Source organism: Nilaparvata lugens, chromosome 2 (assembly GCF_014356525.2).
Source record: "Nilaparvata lugens isolate BPH chromosome 2, ASM1435652v1, whole genome shotgun sequence".
In the NCBI taxonomy this organism is placed as follows: Eukaryota; Metazoa; Arthropoda; class Insecta; order Hemiptera; family Delphacidae; genus Nilaparvata; species Nilaparvata lugens.
In genome coordinates, this window is record NC_052505.1 from 15189585 (window position 1) to 15214931 (window position 25347).

Consider the following 25347-nt stretch of genomic DNA (forward strand, 5'->3'; position numbering starts at 1 on the left):
GGATAGAGCATCGGACCTCTCCGTCTTTGAGAAAGAGCCGTGTTAAAAGTAATTTATCTCGCACTTTAGGTTGAGTATTGACATCTTGTTCAGAACTATTGCAAAAATTCCATGTGAATCAAAATTTCTACAGAAGTATTACATAAGTAGATATGGGAGAGAAATTTGTAGATTACTACTCAAATCAGTATCAATCTAATCTCACATCTCATCATTTGTGACATGATAGTTTACAAAACTATCAATGATATAATTGAAAATTCAAGGATACTCCAACGGTTTCTGGATATTTTCGATTGTATACTTTTTGCAGATCTTCTAATTCTTTGAAATTCTTTAATAATACTTGAAAGAGATAAATGAGAATGAATTCTAACTAATAACAGAAAAGGTGAGAAAGACTAATTAAGAGTTCCAAACTTCTTGTTATTACCATTTTTAATGATGTGTTTTGTTTTATAATTTTCGAAGTATTTTGTGACTATCAATTATTGTAGAGGACTATAATTAGTTTGTAATAATGCTTGAAAGATTAATCATATTAACTGATAGCAGAACAGAAATATTAGAAAGACTAATTGAGGGTTCTAAACTGCTCTTTGCTATTAGTTTTACCATTGTCATTTGTTAGAATTGTAATCATTGTTATAATATTCTGTAAGAATTATTTTGTGAACTAGACTATCAATGAAGTGGACTTGAGGCGGAATGTCGCAGGTTGATTTATTTATTCTTCTTTTACAAAATACAATATATACATATACAACATTAAAAATGTGAAGAAGGCTTCTCATATTTATTCTTTATTCTTTTTTACAATGAAGCACAGATCGGGGGAGAAAAACTAATAATCCCTTGTACTATTTCTCTCCCAAATTTAGGTAACATTAAAAGTCCAAGGGAGGTTATGTCTTCTAGATTTCCACAAAATTATCAGTTCAAAAATATCAGTCAAATTTAAATGTTCCAAATACCAAAATAATAATAATTTATAACACTTAGCTATTTTTAAAATAGAGAATATATACTTATTAGAGAAATTTTTAAACACGAACCGAAAAGCAAACAAAAAAGGTTGATCGCAACCTTTTTGTATTCTTTTGACGGCAACCTTACTGTTTTTGTCGCAGGTTGACGGCAATCTTATGCACTCTTTTTGTCCTAGGTTGACGGGCAATCGCTGCAGGGCTACACTAACCACGAGGCGGTGGAGGTACTGCGAGCTACCGGGCAGACAGTGTGCCTGTGCCTGGAGCGCTACCTGCGAGGTCCCAAGTTCGAGCAGCTGCAGCAAGCCATCGCCAACAGCGAGCTCAAGCCCCCCACACCTAACTCGCCGTCGGCAACATCTCTGCCGCGATTCCCACTCAATCCGGTCAGTTTAATCGACAAACTCATAATATTCTTTATTATTTGTTCTTTATTCATCCTTATTTAAAGAGTTTGACAAATCTACGACAGAACTTGAGTTTGTGGCGCAGGCCCGACTTAACATTAAACACTGGTGTGCCTTTTGAATGCTTGCTACCATCGGACTCCCCCAATCTTTATTCATTCATTCAATAAGTACCTACATCAAAATGATAGGGAGAGAAAAATAAAGTAACTTTATCCCAATAGTCTCGTGGTATGATAAATAGCTGATACAGCTGACCTATTATGTACCGTAGCAGTTGTCGTTTCTCGTAATATCTTGTTTCATTATGTTTCATCACTGATGTACAATTTTGTTAATTAAAGCCTTTATTTCAAACGAAATATTTGTCATTTCCATTACAATTTAATTAACAAAATTGTATACTGGTGATGATTTTTCTTTGAAAGGTTAACTACTTAAACATTGTAATAGAGGCAGAGAGATCTCTAAATTACAATTCCCTCACCAAGCATTAGAAATGAAAAGATCAGTTTGAAAAGGAATGAAATGAATCATTGGCCAAGAGCTAAACAATCGAACATGGCGGCTTATAGTGAGGTCCACGTTATAATGACAGTATTTGATTAACATTGGTGTTGCTATCCTTGTCTATCATTTTATAAAGCAAATATCGCTATCAATTTCTGGCTCCGCAACGTTGGCAGATCATATTTCAAAAAATGAAGAAATATTATTAATTAAAAAAATATTCAATTTCAATTAAGAAACGTATTATTCAATCATTAAATTTTTTTTTGTGAATTTTCTAATTGATTATTTTATTTCAAATTCAAATTCTTTATTCTGCCTGACATTTTTTACAATGTATAAGCTCGTCAAAAAAAATACATTGTACATAATAAGATACATAACAAAATATCAAGAATATATAGCAATAGCTCAGAGTATGTATATACAAGTAGGCTAACAGGGAGATTGACAAGAATAGTAACAGTATTCACATGATGATACACCTTATAGTACACAACTTAGTCCAAAATGAGTTGTAGCCCTTATATTGAACATTCAAAGTATTCAGTCAATGAAAAATATGCTCTATCCATCAATTTATTCTTCACAACTTTCTTGAATTTCATTTTAGGCAGCTCTTTAACAGCTGAGGAAAGACTGTTGTAAATTTTTATCTGCTGAAATAGGTGGCTGTCCCTTGTTTTAGAAAGCCTTACCTGTGGGATTGAAATATCATTTCTATGCCAGGTTGTGTATTCATGTTTGTTTCCCTGACATGAGTAAGATTCTAAATTAGTTTTGACATGCAACAAGCTACTCATTATGAAAATTGAAGGAGATGTCAATATCTTCAATCTTCGAAAGCTTTCTCTACATGACTCTCTGTTTCTCAAGTTGTCTAACACTCTTATTGCCTTTTTTTGCCATATGAAAACTTTTGAAGCATGGCAAGAATTACCCCATAGGCGAACACCATAGGATATGAGGGAATGAAAAAGTCCATAGTAAGCAAGTACCAAAGAATCAGAGTTCAATGATAACTTAAGTCTTCTAAGTAGAAAGACAACACGAGAGAGTCTCTTACACAATTCTATGATGTGAGGCTCCCAACTCAAACTTCTCTCCAAACTGAAACCCAACATTCTGATCTGATGCCTCTTAATATCATTGTCTTCTGGAATATTCCTTAAAGAGAAGCAGATACATTCAGTTTTGCTCTCATTGATGATTAGATTATTAGACTCAAACCATGATTTAGCAGAGGCAAGAGCCTCTGACAACTTATATCTAACATCATCATAGTTCGAGTCGGAGCAGATCAAAGATGTATCATCGGCGTAGAGAACAGACAATGTTGGAATATTACAATAAAGGTCATTAACAAAAATTAAATACAGGAAAGGGCCCAAAACAGAACCTTGTGGTACGCCAGCAACAACATCCTCAAAATTTGAGCACTCATTAGCATCAACTACCCTCTGTTTTCGGTTTGACAGAAATGACTTAATTAGTTTGAGTTCAGTTCCTCTAATTCCATAGAGAAAGAGCTTATCATACAAGATATCAAAAGGTAGGCAATCAAAAGCTTTTGTAAGGTCAATTAAGTTAGCTGCTACTATGTTTCTATTTTCAAAGCTGTGAAGAATAAATTCAACAATAGTCTCAATAGCCATTACAGTGTTATGTTCGGGACGGAAGCCGTGCTGATTTTCATACAGTAACTTATTATTTATGAAATATTCATACAACTGCAAGACTAAACGTGATTCAATTACTTTTCCAATAATAGGTACAATAGCAATGGGTCTAAAGTTCTCAGGCTTACTTGAGTCTCCCTTCTTGAAAATTGATACCTATAACATTTGTGAATTTGAAACAATCAGGAAAAATACCATCATCGAGCACTCTGTTAATAAGGAAAGTCATTGGATCAATCAAGCTGTCAGAGACTGTTTTTATAATTTTGTTGGAGAGTCCAAAAATATCCTCGCTTCTTGAGAGACTGAGATTGACAATAACTTGTCGAACCATTCTACAATTGACTGACTTCCATTTGAAACCGGCGACAGGAATAGATCTATTAAAGTTCACCAACAAGGCAGAGTGCTGCACCACTCCATTTTGCAAGCTAGAATTACTATCAGAAGATTCTATAGTTTTCGAGACATTTACAAAATAATTATTGAGAACGTTGGGGGCTATTTGAATTTCTGTAAACGGCTTGGAAGTTCCAGATTCTTTTCCGACAATTTTCCAAGCCATTTTACATTTATTTTTTGCCATTTTGATGAGTTCGTCATTTGTTGCTCTCTTAGACCTATCTATCTCTTTATTGTACTCTTTTTTGTAATTTAAATATCTTAGTTTGTCTTGTAAATCCTCCGTACATTTCCATTTATCATACAGAAGGAGTAGATAGCATCGCATCGATTTCAATTCACTGGTGAACTAACTTTTTGAACAAGAGTTAGGTCTGGAATTTTGTTTTTTAAATATTTTATAAGTAAGTGGACATATTTCATTGAATAAAGAAGATAATACACTTACAAAAAGTGAGGAGGAGAAATTCACATCCACAATGCTGTAAAGTCCAGACCAGTCAATCTGTGATATACACTGATTGAAATCTTTTATTTTTTCTTCATTTATTAGCCTTACATATTTTCCTCTACTTTTCTTAGAAGACTCATCTCTCTCTGTTACAACCTTACTTATATTAAGCCAGACACCTGCATGATCAGAAATGATATCTTGCGGCAGAATAGAGACATGTAAATACTCAGAAGAAATGTTCAAATGAATGCTGTCCAGGCAGGCATTAAAACGAGCTGGAGCTTTGTTAGAACTGTAAAGATCAAATGATCTTAAAACACCCAGCAGCTCTAAAGTTTCTCTACTATTCGCATCCAAGAGATTCACATTTAGATCCCCAGCCACAGCCAGCCAATCGTTCTTTCTTAGGTACTTGTCATTGACATGAACAAGAAGGTTCTCAAGACTCTCAACAAAAACTCTGAAATTAGCCTGTGGTGAACGATAAATACATAGAATTATAAGATTGAACTTCGTCGACCTAATAGCTGATGCTTCACAAACACTATCCTGACAAAAGTTTGATACGTCAATACACTTAAAAGAGATTCCTGCTTTAACAAAAATTGATGATCCACCATAAGATGTTCGTCTCGCATAAAAACTGGCTAATACAAAACTGTCAGGTACATAATAATCAACTTCTTCTTTACACAACCAATGTTCATTCAGACACACTATGTCAGCAGGTTTTGAGCCAAGAACTGCCTCCAACTGACCAAGCTTACCTCGAAGAGATCTTATATTGAGCAGGAAAATGTTTATGTCACCTTTATAAAAAGGAGCTCTGTTTTGAGCCTTGTCGTTATTTACAAGTTTAAATCCGCTGCTGAAATGTTGCTTCCGCCACTCCTGGTGTCCTCCATTGTGCAGTTAACTGGTGAGCCTACCACCTGAGAGTACGAAGGAGTAGAGTCCACAGCGGCCGGTAGAGATGTTGAATGTGCTGAGAAGTCGGTGCTTGTGCTGCCACCATGAGGTTCCACGTCTAGATAGCTCTTTCGGTACCGCAAGATACAGTCAGCTATGATGCGTTTTCCAATGAAGTTGATATGTAAGCCGTGTCGTGTGTAGAAACGTCTGCCCAGTCCATGCACGTTGAACAGCTTCACGTTGTTGAAACGACTGACTATCTTCTTCAGTTTTTCATTAGCATCAGATATCGCCTGATTGATGGGTACAGACAGTGAAAGATCATAACGGCACGGTACATTTACTAGGAAAACATGTGTATTCGTCAATTTCTCTAATTGAGCCTCAATAGTGCCGAGGTAGTCTGCATGACAGTCAGCAGAAAAATCATTTGTACCACCAAATAACACAATCAAATCACGTGCAGTCATAGAATTACAATCATTGTCACACTCAGCCATAACCGAACACAAGCGAGCCCCAGGTTTCAGTGTACTAGTTACTTTGTTAATCGTTTTCTCTGCTATCAGTTCGTCCATTCTTCTACCCTGACTATCAGCAAATAACTTGATCCTGCCACCAGTATTTATCCGCCGTTTTGAATTCAGCGCCAACTTGCAGACAGGTGGTGCCGACCGAGTCACTGATGCCAACCGCACAAGATGCCATCTTCTCCTTATTCCCATCACCCGTTGCAGTCACATTAAACTCATTTGTACCTAGCGCACATATTATCATACAGCGACCTCCATTTGTCAGACTGATTACGACATGTGAGCAATTCCCCTCTTAAGGCAACGTTGTCCGCCTCCAAAGCCTCAATCGAGACAGCCATGTGCGATATTTTATTTGATAAGGAGTCATTTTCTTCCTTGAGAGACCTGTCAATCTCATTTTTATTGCAACAAATCTCACATGGATTTACAAGAGGCTCTGTATTTATAGATGTGTTAACCAATGATACACTGTAAGGCCCTTGTTATACGGACAGAAAAAACGCGACAGATAAAACGCCGACGCTGAACTAACAATTCAGTGCTGTTATACGAGCAGCAATAACGCCGCGTCGTCGACGCCAGGGAGCTGTTATACGAGCAGCAAACACGCCGCGGCAGGCTCCGAGGGAGCCAATAGGGAGAAGTGTACGCCCGGAGGAGTATGGTGGGGGGGAAGTACGGATCTGCCGCGTTAAAGCTGCCCGTATAACAGTACTCGCGTCATTTCTATCGCGTTTTTTCTGCCAATTTTACCGGTCCGGTCGCGTTGTCGACGCTGATGCCGGGTTTACAGGGTCCGACGCGACAGATAAAACGTTCGTATAACTTGCACACAGTGACGTCCATTGCTCGGTAGGCTTGGCGTCTACGTGGCGAAAAATCTGTCGCGTTTTTTCTGTCCGTATAACATGGGCCTAAGGAGACTTAGTCACATTCCGATCCTCTAGTTGAAGGGTGAGATCCTGAATTTTTTTAAACGAGTGCTGACTGATTCTCAGTCAACTGTTAAATTTTGTTTATCAATTCATCCTTGGACTTGAGGACTGTCTCAGTCTCATCAGTTTGAGAAACTGAATCAAAACAAACTGGCCTCCTTAATGAACCCAAGACAGAATCCAGTGATGCGCTATTTGATGGCTTCTTGATATTTGAAAACAAACGCTTCATTTTCGGACTTGAAAGATTATCTGGAGTTTGGTGTTTCTCGTGTTTTTTATGATTATCAATGTAATGTTTTACACAATCAAGAATAAAGCCTTCAATATTCTGGGATTTGTGTGTAGGCAATGCAGAGAGTTCAGTAATAATGTCCCTGTTATTAGAGTGTACTGTGCTTTGGTGCGCAGTGGATTAGAATATGGTTCTATTGATCACCTTACCGGACCGGCGCAGCTCACGATATTGAAAGAGTGCAGAATAGATTCCTGAGATACCTGTACTGGATAAAATATAAAGTTTTATGTTCATTTGATCTTTCTGTACAGATCTCAGAAAACAATATTTAAATTAAATTCGCTGGCTTCTAGAAGGGATATGCATGGCATTACTTTTCTATGTAAGCCAGTGAATGGTGCATTAGACATCCCTTCCCTCTTATCATTGACTAATTTCCATGTTCCGCGATTGACTGCTATATCTTGCAATACATTTTCAATTGCCTTCTGCAGAACGAACTACAGTTATTATAAACCAATTAAAAGGATGCAGCGTCTATTTTATGTGAACTGTGTAGGTCTGGATATATTTGGTGGGTCGGTTGATTGGATTGTCGAAATAGGGTTGACTTTAGGAAGGCAGAGAATCGGCTACGCTGTTCTCCACAGCCATTATAACTTGGACCTCACTTCGGTAATAAGTCTCTAGTAATTAATAATAATTATTAAACTAAAATCACAATTAAATGCTGTAATTATTCATTAATTAGCATTTGAACAAATTCAACTTCCAATTTATTTCCATCTGTGTCTAGTAATTGCATAATCAATAATAAAATCAATCAATCTAGTCAAGTATGAGACGAATTATGAATGAGATGTATGTATGAATGGTTTGGAGCAGGATGGAGAGTCAACAACCGAGATGGACGTGGATGTGGAGCCGGAGGGCGAGTCTCGCACCACCATGGACTCGTTGGTTCTACACGAGCACGAGGCTCTGTCGAGGGCGAGCGACCTCGAGGACGTGCAACTGCTCATCGATGACGACTTCGAGGGTCCCCTCGAGCCGGCCGTCGAATCCGCCATACAGGCCAAATGGAGCAAGATTCTTGGTCCTGATGTTGAGATTGTTGTAAGTCGTCTTCCACTTCATTTCTTGTCCTAGAATACATCCATTTATTAAACGAAACACCATATAAATAATACCACGAATGAATAAATGGAATTATTGAATGATATAAATAATGAATAGTTAAACATATAACATTTAAATTGCTATTAAAAAGTACAGATTTGCTTCTCTTAAAATAGTAAAGAATTAAGATTGCAGTTAATTTCGACTCAATTTAAGAGATAAACCTCCATTTATAATTATGACCACGAAGGAAAAACTAGGCTGAGCCTGTGCCCAAATTTTGATAAAAAGTTAATGTTGTCCAAAGTATTATTAGGTTATGAAATCACACATTACTGCTTCGCCTAAACATAGTTTTTCACTTTTATTGACTCGTGCCCTTTTTCGTTTTTCAACACATAACTAGTTTCCGATTGATTGTATGCATTCTCAAGTGTCGAAATAAAGTAATGATTATGATAAAAATAAAACATTTCTTTCTTGAAACATTACAAAATATATAGTTTATCTAAATCACATTTTTTCATGCATATCAGCTGAAACCGGTTTGACAACCAATGAACGCGGCGTACAACTGATCGGTTTAATACAATGTGTATTAGCTATTAATATTGAATTGAAAGAAAGTACAGTATATTCTTAATCAAAATACATTGATGCTGCATTGTCAATCTCTGAATAGATCCTAGTGCCGGTTATATCTATTACTCTTGAACGATTTTATTCCATTTATCATACCGTTATTCAAACGGCCTCCTTCAATTCAACAATATAAAATCAAAATTTTGAGGTATTTTAGAACAATTTATGCTACAGTATATTCATCCTAAAGAGATGTAACAAACGTTGCTTGTTGTTAACCATTGATTTAAATCTTAGTAATCTTGTAATCTATCGTATTAAATGTATTAATCGTATTATTCTGGAAGTGTATTGGCTGTTACATTATTATTAAGTCAGTCTATTGATAATCTTGCTCACATAATTGTTATTTTCGTCACTTGGATTTTGATGAATACTGGAACTAATATTTTGATTAAAATTGCATGCTATCACAATATTGAACCAAATACTTTTAACTCGATTTTGAATCAGCTTTTTATCTCTAGCATATTCTCTATCAGCTTAATAACTCAATTTTCAGGAGTTTAGCCTATTGAAAGAGCTTTGCATAAGCTGCTGTAGCCGTATTCAATGTATTATCAATCTTGAATCGAATCAAAGTTTATTCATCAAAAACAATTACAATACAAATTTGAATACTATTAATAAAACAAAGAAGTTTTATGCATTGAATAATTTCTTAATAGACATAGATAATTTAATTTTATTTTTAATCTTAGGAACGGGAGTGATATGTAATTAACATAGTTTATGAATTTTCTGTGATATGGATAGCCTACATTTGATTTAATTCCATTTTATCTTCGACTTATCTTAGAATGATGATCATCCATTTCTACTTCCATTTTATTACGAAATGAATGCCAAACTCATGTCGTTCTTGAGTGACCGAGCGTAGTGAGGGACAAGAGTTATGAAAATAATTGTGAATTTGAGAATATCAAACAATACACGATATAATACAATATGAGTCTACTATGATATAATATTGTTTGTATCCACATAAATGAGCGGAGGTTTAATCAGCTAAGCGTTCATTCCTGGAGTAGGATATAAAAAATATCCTCCACTTAACTCTCTACCAAAATATATTTATATTTTTATTTATTTATCCGCAAAATATATTTAAAATACAATTAATAAAAACAATATGAAAACTTGTAGTACGCTTTATTATTATTATTATTATTATTATTAGCCGTCAAGCTCCCAGATGGAAGACGCTGAGCAAAATTTGGTTCATTTTTTGTTTTTCTTGTTCTTTTTATCAATCCACCAGTTTTTCATTTTCAGTGAGAACTCCGCTTTCCTTGCTTCACTCCATTTTGTTCCCACTCTTGGCACAGTCATCTCTGGTTTAACTTCCCATTTTTCAACCTTTTCTCTGAAACTGTTCCTGTTGTATATTTCATCATTGTTAATGTTAGCAAGTATTAAGTCCTTCTTGACGTTTTTCATCCATGCACCTCCATTACTAAGGGTTGCTACATATGTTACTATTCTTTTTGTAAGTCTGTGATCTGGAAGCCTCATTATGTGACCATAAAATTTAAGGCGCCTTTTCCTGATGTCTGCTTCTATGTTAGAGTATTCTTCTAAGAGTATTCTTATGTTAGAGTAGTACGCTTTATTATTATTAAAATCTTTAAAATATTACAACGACTAGTTTCGACTATAACTTGGGTAATTTTGACCTAAAAATTTCAAGTTTTCATATTGTTTTTATTAATTTTTTATAAGTCAAAATGACCTAAGTTATGGTTGAAACTAGTCGTTGTAATATTTTAAAGTTTTTAATAATAAAGGATACTACAAGTTTTCATATTGTTTTTATTATTAATTTGTACAAAAGTAGCCCATATAAAAGTGAAGTGTTTTTTACAATACAATGTTTATACAAAATTAAGCCACGGGATACAAAAAATATGAGAGAGGAGTGGAGAGTGCTGGAATTTGCATGTTACATTCATTGCCAGTACATCTGAAGGCATGTACTAGAGATGAATTCAGAGATAAGAAAGATCTGTTGAATATGTGCTGTAGAGAAGTGCCGAGGTCTGCCGTTCACAGAACTACTAGTAGACTACTATTTCCACCTGGTTCATAATGGATGAATGTTTGCTTTAATGATTGACGTGTTGCAGGTTGGCCAACTGTGCAAGTTTGGCGAGGGCGGCGGCCTGGGCATCAGCCTGGAGGGCACGGTGGACGTGGAGGATGGCCAGGAGGTGAGGCCGCACCACTACATCCGCTCCATCCTGGCCGAGGGCCCTGTCGGTCAGAACAACAAGCTAAGATCGGGAGACGAACTGCTCGAGGTCAGTGCAGCGTTCACATTGGTCAAGTTTACTTGATTTCAAGTTGTCGTGTTTGATTGTATCAGAAGAGAAGTTGTGGTATCTCTCCATAATTGAAAGAAAAAGACGTGGATGTTTGTCTGTACCACTATATTTGTTCAAAATCAATTTAAATTACAGAACCAGTTTCATGACAATACCTGCCACATCTTGAACTGATTCAATTTCTTCTTTTGTCTTCATCCTACTTGAACTGTTGATATTAATTATAATAGATTGTCGTTTAGCTTACACTTTTACAACAGTACTCACGATTTTGTTGCTTGTTGGACGCGTTTCGTTAAGTGGCTAGTTTTGTAGCGAGTAGCTAGTTACTACTCCTTGTACGCTGAGGATGTGGCTCACTGCCACGAAACGCGTCCGACAACAATAAAATCGTGAGTACTGTTGTAAAAGTGTAAGCTAACAACACAATCTATTATAATATTATATTGATTGTTATCAGTTCAGATTGTACCAGTATTGTCATCAGTTCAGCTGAAGATGTGGCAAGTGTTGCCTTGAAGCCTGGGTCTGTAATTTAAATTGATTTTGAACAAAGTAGTATTGGCAACATCAATGTCTTTTATTCCATCAAGTTTTGTATAAAATGAATGTATTTTGAGAACTTTTCAAGTTTGCAACTCGTCAAGTTTTCAATCTACAAACTCTTGAATCTACTTCACCAATAGACCTTACTCCATGTTTTGTAGATGTTGAACATGTTAGACTTTTGGATTCAACTAGAATCTTAGAGGCAGAAGGCAGTGACAAGGCAGAAAAATGTCTACGATGCTCTCCTATCTTTCTCGACTGCCATTATGACTTGGACCTCAATATAATTATAAATTGTCGAAACCACTTTTTAAAGTAAACAGTATAACAATTTAACAGTGACTGACAATTTCCTATTCATTAAATCCATCAAAACTGTTGTTTTTGATCATTTGAAATTATTGTCAAATTAAGTTTAATATGGTTTTATAGTTGTATTCCTTTTTTATTTATGAAATAGAATTATAATAGTCTTTGAAATTAATCAAATAATAGAATAAGAATACAAATTATAACGACTAGTTTCTACTAGTATGGTGTGATCACCGAAACATTACTAGTAATTATAATTTGTATTCTTATTCTATTACTTTATTAATTTCAAAAGGTACTATAATTCTATTTTATAAATACAAGAAAGTAGCACTAAATTCTTCCATTTTTATTATTTATTTAATCGTTCCAAATTTTCAAGTGAAAATATTTTTGGACATAAAATTGTGATGTGGAGTGAAAATTAAAAAGTGACCTTAACCTTATTTCGAACTCTGAATCCAAATTTGGGAGAGGAATATTGAAGGGCTCACCTGCTTTTGCTCTATACCGAGTACCAATTATCATTTTAATGATTAGTAATTTTGTACTAATGAAATAAATTCAAATTACTCGCTCTCTCTTTCAATATTATGTTGAATATAACTTGAATATAATGGAATTCAAAGATGCTAATAAATGCATGATGTTGGTGATGCAGGTGAACGGACATCGGCTGCTGGGCATGAATCACATCGAAGTAGTTACCATTCTCAAGGACCTGCCGATGCATGTGCGTATGGTGTGCGCGCGCAGAAAGGGTGACGCCCCCGGATTCGGCCGTCTTATTGACACATCACAGGATCGCGCCGCATTCGCTGCCAGAGTGAGTCAAATACACACAAGCACTAAATCTAATCATTGATTGGGTGAGATAAACCTATAGTGAGGTTCACTTTATAATGGCAGTGGATAAAGATAGAAGAATAGCGATGCCGATTCTCTGCATCAATTAATTATATTACAACACTGTAAAAAACATAATTGGCATCGTTGCGGACATAGAAAAGGATAGTACCACCGGCTTTGTCGAATTATAGACAAGGATAGCAAAACCAAAGTTGATCAAATACTGTCATTATAACGTGGACCTCACTATAGATCTGATTCTATCTCGAAATGTTGATAGTTGATAAAGGATAAATGAGGTTATTCGATCGATCATTTTATTCGATAAAAATTAATCACAAAATTGATCTCGCTAAACCTAAATAGATTTTACCAGGGGCCTACAAATAATAAACTACAATAAGTAGATTATAAAATTCTACTGACCATTTTTTGTTGCGAATTTCATGTAGAATCTATGGCATTCGGCTGTGACACCTTTCTTGGGACACTCTCTATAATTATTATCATCTACTTAATGCTCTCTACTTATTTTTCTATTCATTTGAATAAAATTGATTTTCAATGGTTACAACAATTATTTTCAACTCAAGTACACTAATGGAAGGCAATATAAAATAACAAGACAATAAATATGTTGATAGTTGATACAGTCCAAAAATTACATCTTTAATACCAGACATCAAAATAACATTGGCATTCTGCAGCCACGACTACTCAATGATTGTACCAAGACTAACAGCCACTATCTATGTCACATTCTGTACAGGAATACCCCTAACCATCTGAAGCAAATGGAAAATGTTGTCAGCATTATCACCTTTAAATGCTGCCTTAAGAGGTGGCTGTTTGAAATTGGTAGGGACGCCGCATCGCGGCTCATCCAATTCGCCTATATTCATTGAACATCACCCCCTATTATCAATGTTCGTCTGGATATGCAGGATATGTAGTTTTTTTCTCAATACTACAGGAATTTAAGGTCAATAACATGCTTTTCGCATCCTTTAAAAACGCTTTTTTATTTTATTTATTCCACCTTATACTTATTCTATTGTTTTATTATTTATTGTAAAAATCTCCAACTGTTATTTGCTTTAATGCAATTCACGGAACCCATTCCCCACACCCAGACTTGTTGTCTTTGCGGGGAATATTCACTATGTATTTTTTGTCTCAGCTGCTGTATTTTATTTTGTGAATAAGTTGTTTTATTATTTAAATTTGATTTCTGATTTATTGTTTTATTATTCGATTAGATAATAAATGTAAAGATGCAAATAATCATATCAAGATAAATGCAAAATAATCGAATATCACAAATTCAACAAAGCAAACCAACAGCAATCAAAATCGATAGTAAAAAGATATGATAAATATAAAATGGTGATCTTGAGTTACCTACTTCTACGCTTCTACCTATTGTCACATATCTACTTTCCTCCCTCTAATGGATGATTCACCAAATCTAGTTTTCACTTTTTCGTTGATGTTATTGATAAAATGTGATTGTTTTTGTCGTACAAACCAGTGTTGACTGATCGCTTTTGTCGTAGAATCTTCTGGGTGGCAGTTTGCAAAACCTGATCCCGGCGATGGAGCGGCTGGTGAAGGCCAAATCGGACGGCTCCCTTGCTTCAACGGCGACCGCCACTGTCACCACCGACCCGAGCCTCTCCAAGCTCAAGTCTCGCTCGCTGGAGCCGCTCACCGGCCTGGCCATGTGGAGCTCGGAGCCGCACATCATCGAACTGCTCAAGGGCGAACGCGGCCTTGGCTTCTCCATTCTCGACTACCAGGTTAGTCGCGGTCTGTCCTACCATATCTACATTTAAATTTCACCTGCACTGCTATCTATATCGATTGGTTACTGGGAAACGGTTGTGATTTGTAACTAATAGAATTGTAGTGAGGTGCACGTTATAACCGCAGTATTTGATTAACATTGTTGTTGCTATCATTCGACAAATGGGCACGTTAAACTATTGACCCAGCTGAAGTATGACAGTCGTAGGGTCCATTGACGGCTTAAATGATATATTCAGGCGAGGTGTAACTTCCGTCAGGAAATTCCCATCAATAAAAGCCATACTTACTTACTTAATCGAAGCCTCTTCTACCTTGCGGTGCAGAGTTTACGAAACGATTTAGTTTCCTAAATTCTTCACTTTCAAGGTGGCCAGGAGTCAATAGGAGGCGTTCTCTCCACCTGGATTGGATGCAATGGACCAGTTCCCCGTGCATCTAAAAATTACACTTACTAAAAGACAAACAAATCGGGAGAAAACGGACAGGACTTTACGGACTAAAAACAGGCGATCCTTACAAACTTTGAATATTGGTAAATAGTATGTGGGGGGGCTACGGGGAAAGGAAATGGAATTGACGGAAGAAATAAGGCAAACTAATAAAAGCCATACAAATTATTATTATTATTCGACAAAGCAGATAGCGCTGTTCTCTACCACCTCCGCACTGTTTCCAGACCGTTTTTTAACAATGTAGAAATATTATTTATTAACAAAATATATAATCTCAATCATGAAAATTTATTATTTAGTCATTGAAAAAAATATTATTTTTCTTGATCAAATAATATGATTATGCATGATTTTAAACAAGAATGAACAGTTAATATTACATCAGATAAACCGGTATCAGAGAATCGGCAACGATGTTTTCTCATATTTCTTCACTGCCATTATAATGTGGACCTCACTAAAGTATCCGGAAGTCAGAGAATCGGCAACGATGTTTTCTCATCTTTTTCCACTGCCATTATAATGTGGACCTCACTAACGTATCCTCATTTTCATAGTACCCCATTTTCTTTTCAAGAAAATGTCATATAAATTATTGTTAAATGTTGTTATTAGAATTAAGTTTTTAATTGTTATTTAGTTTAGTTTGTATGTTGAGTTTATGTACCACATTTCAATGTATCAATATTCTTATTGATGAGTCAAATCATGTTTCGAAATTTTCTTCTGGGTTACCTCGTTCTGATGGTACCATTAGTGTGTGCTCGTGGCTGTAACAGCTGTAGTTTGGTGCGGGTGTGTGAGAGGGCTCTTTTCTAAAAATATTCGTTGAATATTTGTTAAATATTTTGTAGATGAGTGAGCGAGCCCAAATTTTATAGAACGGCTAGTAGAGTCAGAGCCGCGCGCACCAGTAACAGTCAATTATCAAATCATTTTTTGAATGAATCACTTTAGTAATTACTGTTTTTGTATCTTGGAGCCATTTCTCATCATTCAGTTCAAATTAACTTGATCAGATCATTTAGATGGAAGAATTTAATGTTGTTAGAAAACCTCAGAACTTTGTATATTTCCACAAATAATAGGCTTATTTCTTAATCCTCGCTCAATTTTGAACAATCTCAACTGATTTGTAATTAGATTCTTAGAATTGAAATATTATTATGATCTCTATAATAGTATAGTATTTATGTTTGTTCAGTTTGGTGATTCTCGGGTAACAAGATATGTTTAATGTAATTAGTTTAGTTTTGTAATTACAACGAACGAATTTTTTTAAGCTCAGCTCCAGAGATCACCTCAAATTATAGTAGGTAAACTACTGAAAAATTACCCGTCACCGTTATTTTATTCATTCAGAAAATGTCAATATCAATTAATAAAAATGTAACTTCTTATAGCTTCTCTATCTACATTCCTATTCATCAAAAACTGATTGATTTCCTAAATTTCTAACTTTTTGCAATTATTGTCAGTGCTAAATCTTTGTAATACTCTATTTTCTCTAAGCAGTCTCATTCTTACTGCAATTTTGAACTCTGTATTCTTTGTAAAAACTTCACAAATTGTCACTTTCTCACCAGATTTTTGCTCCTTAAATTAATCAAACTTATTGAAAATATAAAATTACATTGAAACTTGCACTTTTTGAAAAATCTCGATGTTCTTCCAATCTGGTGTCTATTGTACAACTTGAGATACTATTTCAACTATTCTAACTCCTTAAAATACTACAGCATTGAAATACTTTTCGTCGATGTTCACTGTCATAATTAGCATAAATTTCTTTTTTCTTTTGACTCTGTATAAGCTCAATGATTCTTTTCAAATGTACAGAATCAATTGAAATTTTAATTTTATAGTCTCTGCAAAATTCAAATTCATCGTTTCTGTCTTTAAAAGGATTGAGCTTGAATTTTTATCAATCATTCAGAGACATAAATTGTTAGTTTGGATCTATTAATGAAAGCAATTATTGATTTCTCAATATCAACAGCCTCAATTTGATTATTTGTAGCTGTTGTAAGTTGTTTATCTGAAATTTACATTCAAATGCCCTGATATTTTGGCATATAAAGCTAAAATACTACCTACTCTGTATAAGAATCAATTAACCTTCTTTATTAGGATTGGATCTGTGCTTCTAGACAACAGTTTAAAATACATCAAAGCTTTGATAAATCCAATAAAAATAGATTCTACTGATTAATGACGTAAAATTCCAATGAATAACTAAATACATTCTACAAAGTGTCCCAAAAACTTGTGATCTCATGTGAGCTCACCAAATCCAAGCACACTGATCTTCTGTAATAATTCGTCTTCCAACCCTGACTTTGGCATCGGATCTTAGAGTTTGACCTGGTTCTGATGCAGGTTTTACTATTTCTTGACTGGTCATTTAATCCGTTAAATCCGTTAAATCAATCACAAATCGCGAATCCTTATCACCCATAATTTCAAGTTAATACCTTTAAAAAATACATATTTTCAACATACCTTTGAGATTAATAATGTTGGTTATAGTTTGTACAATACCATGTTAATACGAGGTAGAATAACTTACCTGAGTCACACGTTTTTGGTGCAACCTCTGTAGATCTTGTTCATTAGAAGCAACAATATTATGTATGCGTACTAATAATTTCCAATCCCAACATTGTGTGCTTTATTGAGGCATTAGGTGGATTGACCAAGTTAGTCTATCTCCATGGGTGTTTTGTTGCGATTTAAACAATAAATGACTAAAATTAAGTTGAAATCTGTTTTCAAATAACTATTTATTATTGAAATAGAAATTAGTAACCTAGAAAACCAAGTTATTAATTTCATCCCAATTCTTGTAAACTATTTATTTCATCGACGCAATCGAAGTATAGTTGTTGTTAAAATTGTTAGTCACCGGTACTGGTTATATGGATGTAATAGAAGAATCTATACAATTGTATGCAGAAAAATGTTGACCAATAGTACTCATTTGTGAAACTGTTTTAATAAACTAAGTACTGATAACTGTATTGTTTCATTATGAAAAACAAAATATTCAGGAATGTTCAGTGTAGTAAAATTACAATTATCGAAAATTGAAAAGCTAAAAGAATTTATTCAATAATTGTTTAAAAGAGTTCAAATTAGCATGATATATTTATGCTGAACTTGAATCTATTCATGACTTTTGTCTGGCAACTGTCTTTGATACAGACTCTTTTTCATTTGAATCATATTCAGTAGGGTATTAAACTATAGTCAGTATTTTCGATTTGCTCTGTAAGAACTCTTCTTAATCATACATGAAACTTGATGATAGAAAATCTCCAATGACTAAATTCATATGGCAAATGCATTATAAGTCTGAGCATTGTGAAAAGTGATTTAAATCAGGATTGTTTGTTTTCTCTCCAACCAACTAGGGTAGAATATTTCGTATCATAGTGATAAAGTTAAGAATATTTGGTTCAATAAAAATAAGATTGAATCACTCTTTTGTGTCAAAATTCCCTGGTCAATGATATTGGAAAATTGAAATATGTTCATGTTTATGAACTTGATTGATAGCTAGCAAAACTTGCTACTAGAGAGTATTCTCAATGTAAAAAAAACATTGTAGAGGACTGAGGATTTTGAGAAAGTAAAAACCTAAAAGACATAGCCCTATTTCGGACCGTTTAATGTTATCTTCATTTGGGAGAGAAATAGTACAAGGTATCCTTAGTGCTTCTCTCCTGATTTGTGGTTTTTGTGAAAATAAAATGAATAATAACTAAAAATTTCCTAAACACTATTATATTAAATATGTATTTTTGAATTATTGCAATATAATTGATGAATGTAGCCTATATATGTGACCTAACCTACTCGTATCAAAAGAGAAATTCTTTTCTGAAAGTGAATTTTCTAAAATATAACATAACTATATTTTATCTGCTATTGTGAATTTTTCAAATCTTTCTTACAGAAAAATGTGTGAGTGACTAGCATGAGACATTCCTGAATATTCAAGTGTTATCCTTCTGAAAATTTCACTCAGTTTGCAATGGATCTCAAAGTTTTTGGATACCGTAGCAATAGGTAATGGCTGATTCTGAAAATGAATAATGTAATTATAATACACTGTAATTGATAATATAATCTATCAGCATATGGTTATACATATACTATGGTTGGAGAGATAATTGAATAAAACTGAATTCTTTGAAAAGGAAGAATCTGATGTGCAATGTTGAATGGTTCACTTAAACCACTTCAAATCTTATTTCGTTGAAATTGCTTTCAAGACTTCATCATTTGATGAAGTAATGATGGGATTTCTATTACCACATTAATAAATAATATGGGGAAAATTTTCAAACTGTCTGAATCCATTCACAGTTCCAGTAAGTTTGTACTCGCTAAATTTGAAAGTCTCCCTACTCTCGTACAAATTGTATTCATACAACGCTTAAAAAAAATAATCAATGAACATGCCCAATTAAATCAATAATATTTGAGAAAGGGAGCTCATGTACTAGGTTCAAATAATTTTCAACCAAACGATAGCTTTTTAAGCTAAATTGTTATGCAGTGAGAATGGTGCATTCTATCAGTTCTGGTTAAAAGTCACAAGAATGAATTAGATTTATTTGCCATAAATTTTACAAAATGTATAAGCTCGTCATATAAAAAAACAGAGGAATTATGAGGAGTTAACAAACTTTTGCAAAACCTATTTTTAGAAAATCTTTTGAATACAACTAATTTATGGAATCAGCTTCATATTCCAAAGAAAGTTGCTTTCAAATTCATCTTCTAGCTCTAATTATTTGAACATTTAGTTAAATATAATATTTTATAAATGTATGTTAGGTAACTTGAATTATTGTTATCAAGTATGAATGACTGAATATCCTTCAGCCAAGAAGAGAAAGTAATGTTGTGAATCTTTTCAAATTCTGCAAAATAACGTTAATATGCTTCTGTATTACATGAAGCCCAACAGATCCATTTGTTATGAGTTGCGAGGTTAAGTATGCTCTGGCGTCTCTTTAAATGAAAGGTAAACAAAATTATTCTATCTGTTACTTCTTATAATTTGTAAATAAAAAAGAAAAATGCATCCGTTGTGTGAATGGTGATGAGATTCCACAGATATTGCTTTTCTCTTCTTGGTGATAATTTTGTGTTTGTGGAGAGCATTGGGCTTCTTATAGCATGAGATCGTTGGTTAATCGTCCGCAATTATTTTCCGTATTACTAGTTTTGCCTGGTTATTTAGTTAGAATTGATATTTCGAGCACTGAAAATGTTATAGCTAGTGGTCTAGATGTGTCAGTACTTTAAAATTGCATTTTTTAAACATAAAAGCTTGGAGTGATGTTTGTTCCCAAATTTAGCTTGCTTGATCGAAGTGTCGATTTGACGAGAGTATTGTAATCTCTGTTTGATGGAATGTTACATGAGCTGTATGCACTAAAGCTGTGTTTACACCAAAGTTATTAAAAAAATATTAATAAATGAATCCTTATAGATTCTATTAGATTGAACGGAACTTGACAAACACATATGTTCATCATGTGTATGATAAGTTATGTTCAATCTAATAGAATCTATAAGGATTAAGTTATTATGATTTTGTTAATAACTTTGGTGTAAACGCAGCTTAAGCTCCAATGCCCTCTATAAACTTGTATGTATCTGTCTGAATATTGTTTATAATATGGTACCCTACTTTAAAAATGATTAGAACCAATGTATCCTCATTGTACCTTGAAAAATTCTGAATTCTAGAGTGCTTGTAATAAATAATGAATATAATTTTATTTCCAATTTTGTTTATAATATGGTACCCTACTTTAAAAATTATTAGAACCAATGTATCCTCATTGTATCTTGAAAAATTCTGAATTCTAGAGTGCTTGTAATAAATAATGAATATAATTTTATTCCCATCAAATTCATTGAACACAGACAACGTCAAGTTGTAATATTATTGTAAACCTAGATCAAATTTAGATTGTGATTGGTATAGAAATTTAGACTAGGAATATTTCTATTATAAAACAATAGAACCTGATATTTTAAGCTATATTTCCTTCCAATCAATTCTGATGAATTTGAATAAATAAATAAATATTGAGGTGCTTGTGATTGGAATAGAAATTATTCAGACTAAGAATATTTCTCTTACAAAACAATAGAACCTGTTATTTTAAGCTATATTTCCTTTCAATCAATTCTGATGAATTTGAATAAATAAATAAATATTGAGGTGAAAGTGTATTGTAAATACATTAGAATTTGAGTATAGAATAAATCGATTGCACGGAAATAATGTTTCGATATTTTGAATATTAATTTTATGATAAAATAGAATGTAATTGGTCGAATAATTTGTTGTAGATGTGAAATAATCGATGTTTCATGTTGTGTTGCAAATATATTAATTTTTGACAGTTGTTTTAAGCTGTATCGATAAAATAAAATAGGCTATATTATTTGTATTATAATTTCATATTGATGTTTGCATGCAAATATGTACTTTCCAAAATGTAATATCTTCATTTTAGAATGTTATTATGCTCTTCTCTATCCCTTGGAAATACTTGGTTCAAATAAATAATCGATGTATGACATTTTTCATGTATAGTATGATTATTGTAAATAAGACTGTTGACTATATTAGAGATGAATTGTTACGATGTAGTGGAATTTTTTGATTGTACAAATTGCTAATATTTATCTTGTGAGTGCATGATCAAGACTGAATATTATTAAGGATGAATGTTTGGAAAGCATAGGGATTGCATTACCCAATTGATGTAGTCTAGTCATCACTATGATACTGAAACAAAGAAAAGGTATGCCCCAAGAAGTGAATGTCGGAAAAGTCGCCTACCACAGGGACTCTACACTCTTTATTCTAAAACTGATATATCTAACGAAATCTATTCAATACTAGCGTCAGGCTTGCTTCGCTCGCCATATCCGTCTAGCCAGGAGGCTCCGCCCCTGGACCCCCGACTGGATCGTTCAAGAATGAGATCAGCATTTGAGCATTTTTATCATATGTTAGGACGATCCAGTCGGTGGTCCAGACTAAACGTCTGGCTAAACGGATATGGCGAGCGAAGCGAGCCTGACGGCTAGTAATATAATATTCCCAGGAATAGCTCTGATTGAAGTAGCAGTGCCCAATCAATTTTTCCGCGATAAATGCATTTTAATCTTCAACTTGGTGCCAACCTAACAAAGTCAACTCAACTTATTGCCAACCTGACAAAATTATCAATTTAGTTATCAGTTAACAACTGTTTCGAAGAGGTACTCTCTCTAGATTATAGTTCTATATTAACATATGGTATGGACATTTTTCAATTATAATAAAATTAAGAGAATAAGAAGAATATTCATGCTAAAAGTCGAACTTTAAACCTTAAAAACCACCCTTGGAGTTGAAATATTGCCAAAGATTTCTTAGTGCGCCTCTAAAGGGCCAACTGACCTACCAAATTGAACGTTTTGGTCCGGTAGATTTTTAGTTCTGCGAGTGAGTGAGACTGACTCACTCACTCGCAGAACTAAAGTCAGTGAGTGAGTGAGTGCCATTTCGCTTATATATTTATATATAGATGAGTCTGATCACGTGAAATATATATTCGAATATGACGAATGAAATGGACCCAACTAACACCAGATCATAACCCGATGGATAGTGCTTTGTGGGGCTATATAAGATACAAAGATTGCAAATGATTATTAGAGACAAAAGATGCACATATCAACTATGTGCTTTTCAATTACACCAGTATTCTACTTTATCACATCGTTTTAAGTAAATTTTGAATCAATGGAATCCATATTGAAAAATGTTGTGAAATGTATACTTGATGAAATTAATTGAATAAGTGTGTAAATCTCCAGGGTGCGTGACGTTTTGGGCATTCATTAATTCATTATTTATATTGTATTATGCAAATTCAAATGTTAACATGGTTATTTAAAGCAAGAGAGCAAAAAATTATATGGAAGATGCAAAAAGTTAAGGGCAATGTTTGATTACTGATTCGAGCTTTTCTAAAACAAAGCATATATATTACAAATTTAATGCTAGACACTATAAAATGTTGGAAGGGGTACCAAGTTTTATTTCTCGAATCTTCAATAATTGTTGTTCTTCTTTAATCACAATAATTATGAATAATACAAATAACCAAACCAGATACCGTACATTTTTAAAATATGAATTGCTTCGACAGTCATACGTAGTAGGTAGCTGATTTTTAGTGCCCCCCAAATAATAAATAACTATACATCCATCAATATAATCCACATAGAATAGAGTGTGAAATAAATTTGAAATTTGATCAATTTTTTCTGGAGTAGCTACTGTAAATTGTTGTTAATGTAGGAATTCTATGACTTCTCTTCATCTTCATTTAATACATCTATCAATACAATACGGTGGAGCACCGTTAACTGATAATCCGGATAATCGATGTTAATTCGATTTTACCCTAGCTCTTGAATGTAGGCGTAATTAAAACTTCGCATTCTGCCCTACAGTACTTAGTAGTACATGTATGTAATATGACTTGTGTACACTTATATTCCATTCACATTCTAGTTAGAATATACACCATGTATTGTATTTTAATAAGATACAGGAACTCAAATCTTTCATTTAATAAAATATTGTTTTGCGGCGGACCAATTAGCCGCTTGAAATACAGAATAGGCTAGGTTTTTAGGGGTTTACAATTTTTCATATCACCCAGCGGACGTCCGAATTATCGGTGCTCTACTGTATCTTTACTTATATAGTAATCTACTGTATGTAAGATATGTATGATATTACTGTATCTATACAATAATGTGAGATAAATTTGAATGTGTAGAAGTGTTTATTGTTTGTGGGAATTTAACGATTGCCGTGTGTTGCAGGACCCGATGAACGCGAGTGAGACAGTGATAGTGATCCGGTCGTTGGTGCCAGGTGGCGTGGCGCAGGTAGACGGCCGTCTGATCCCAGGCGACCGCCTGCTCTCAGTGAATGACACGGCGCTGGACAACGCGTCGCTAGACCAGACGGTGCAGGCGCTGAAAGGCGCCGCCAAGGGCGTCGTTCGGATCGGCGTTGCCAAACCGTTGCCGATTCCCGACTCGGTCAGCCACAGTCAGGTGAGTAGTGATCCCCCCGCACCCGCACCCTTCACCACCACGCATCACGGCGAGTACTACAACGATGTCGCCGATGGAGGCTCGGCCTCGCTACTCAAGTCTGAGAGCTTCTAGGTGCCAACCACCGTTCATTCGTTTGCTACAATTAATGAATGAATGGACTCATAGATGCCAACCACCGTTCATTCATTCGTTACAATAAAAATGAATGTATGGACCCACACTAGGTTGATCAATTTCGCGTTTCTCTGGAGCCTCAATATAACTGTCTTTGAATTCATTCATTGATAATAATCGTTCATTCGTTTGCTACAATTAATGAATGAATTGACCCATTGATGTCAACCACCATTCATTCATTTTCTACAATAAATTAATGAATGGACCCACACTAGGTTGATCGATTTCTCGTTTCTGTGGAGCCTCAATATAACTGTCTTTGAATTCATTCATTGATAATTACAAAAAACTACTATATCCCATTTTTGAAACACTAAACAATTATCAAGTACCCTTTATTTCATCACAACAGGTAAAAGTAGTGTGACTTGAATATGGATATTTTAACCACTTTTAAGAAATTGTATTTTTGGTCAGTTGAGTACAAAACATTGGTTTAATAACTAGAATTGGGAAGTTATAACACTAGCCATACTATTTTAAATTTAAGAACCGGTTTCCGAGTTCGGGATTTAGCAGACTTTCGGGAGTTCGAGACTTTAAACAGCTGGAGTCAGAAAATTGGCTTTTCGAAACGGGGTGTAGTCGCAGTTTTTATGACAATCTTTATTTTCTCATTCATATAATTGGGAACGTTTTTCCTTGACGAAATGAAACATTCCTAAATAATTCAAAATAGCTGAAACTTTACACTATTTTCTCTGTCTTTTATTTTGTGATCAATTTTCTAGTTTTTCGAAAATTAATTTAAACGTGGATTACGACTACGCACCGTTCGGAAAGCCAATTTTCTGACTCCAGCTGTTTAAAGTCTAGAACTTGGCTAAATCCCGAACTCGGAAACCGGCCCAAGAGTCATAATAATAAACGACATAAGAATAAACCAGGAAGGC

General features: G+C 34.4%; 1 protein-coding gene across 12 annotated transcripts in view; it reads left to right on the forward strand.

Annotated features, from left to right (window-relative positions):
* LOC111045441 (multiple PDZ domain protein) overlaps positions 1-25347 on the forward strand; it is a 587845-nt gene that overhangs the window by 168860 nt on the left and 393638 nt on the right. For all 12 annotated transcript variants that reach the window (XM_039420670.1, XM_039420673.1, XM_039420674.1 and 9 more), the window contains 6 exons: positions 1166-1375; positions 7948-8178; positions 10950-11123; positions 12670-12834; positions 14414-14656; positions 24038-24274. In XM_039420670.1, the coding sequence (XP_039276604.1) occupies positions 1166-1375; positions 7948-8178; positions 10950-11123; positions 12670-12834; positions 14414-14656; positions 24038-24274 (1260 nt within the window). The remainder of the gene's footprint in view (positions 1-1165; positions 1376-7947; positions 8179-10949; positions 11124-12669; positions 12835-14413; positions 14657-24037; positions 24275-25347) is intronic.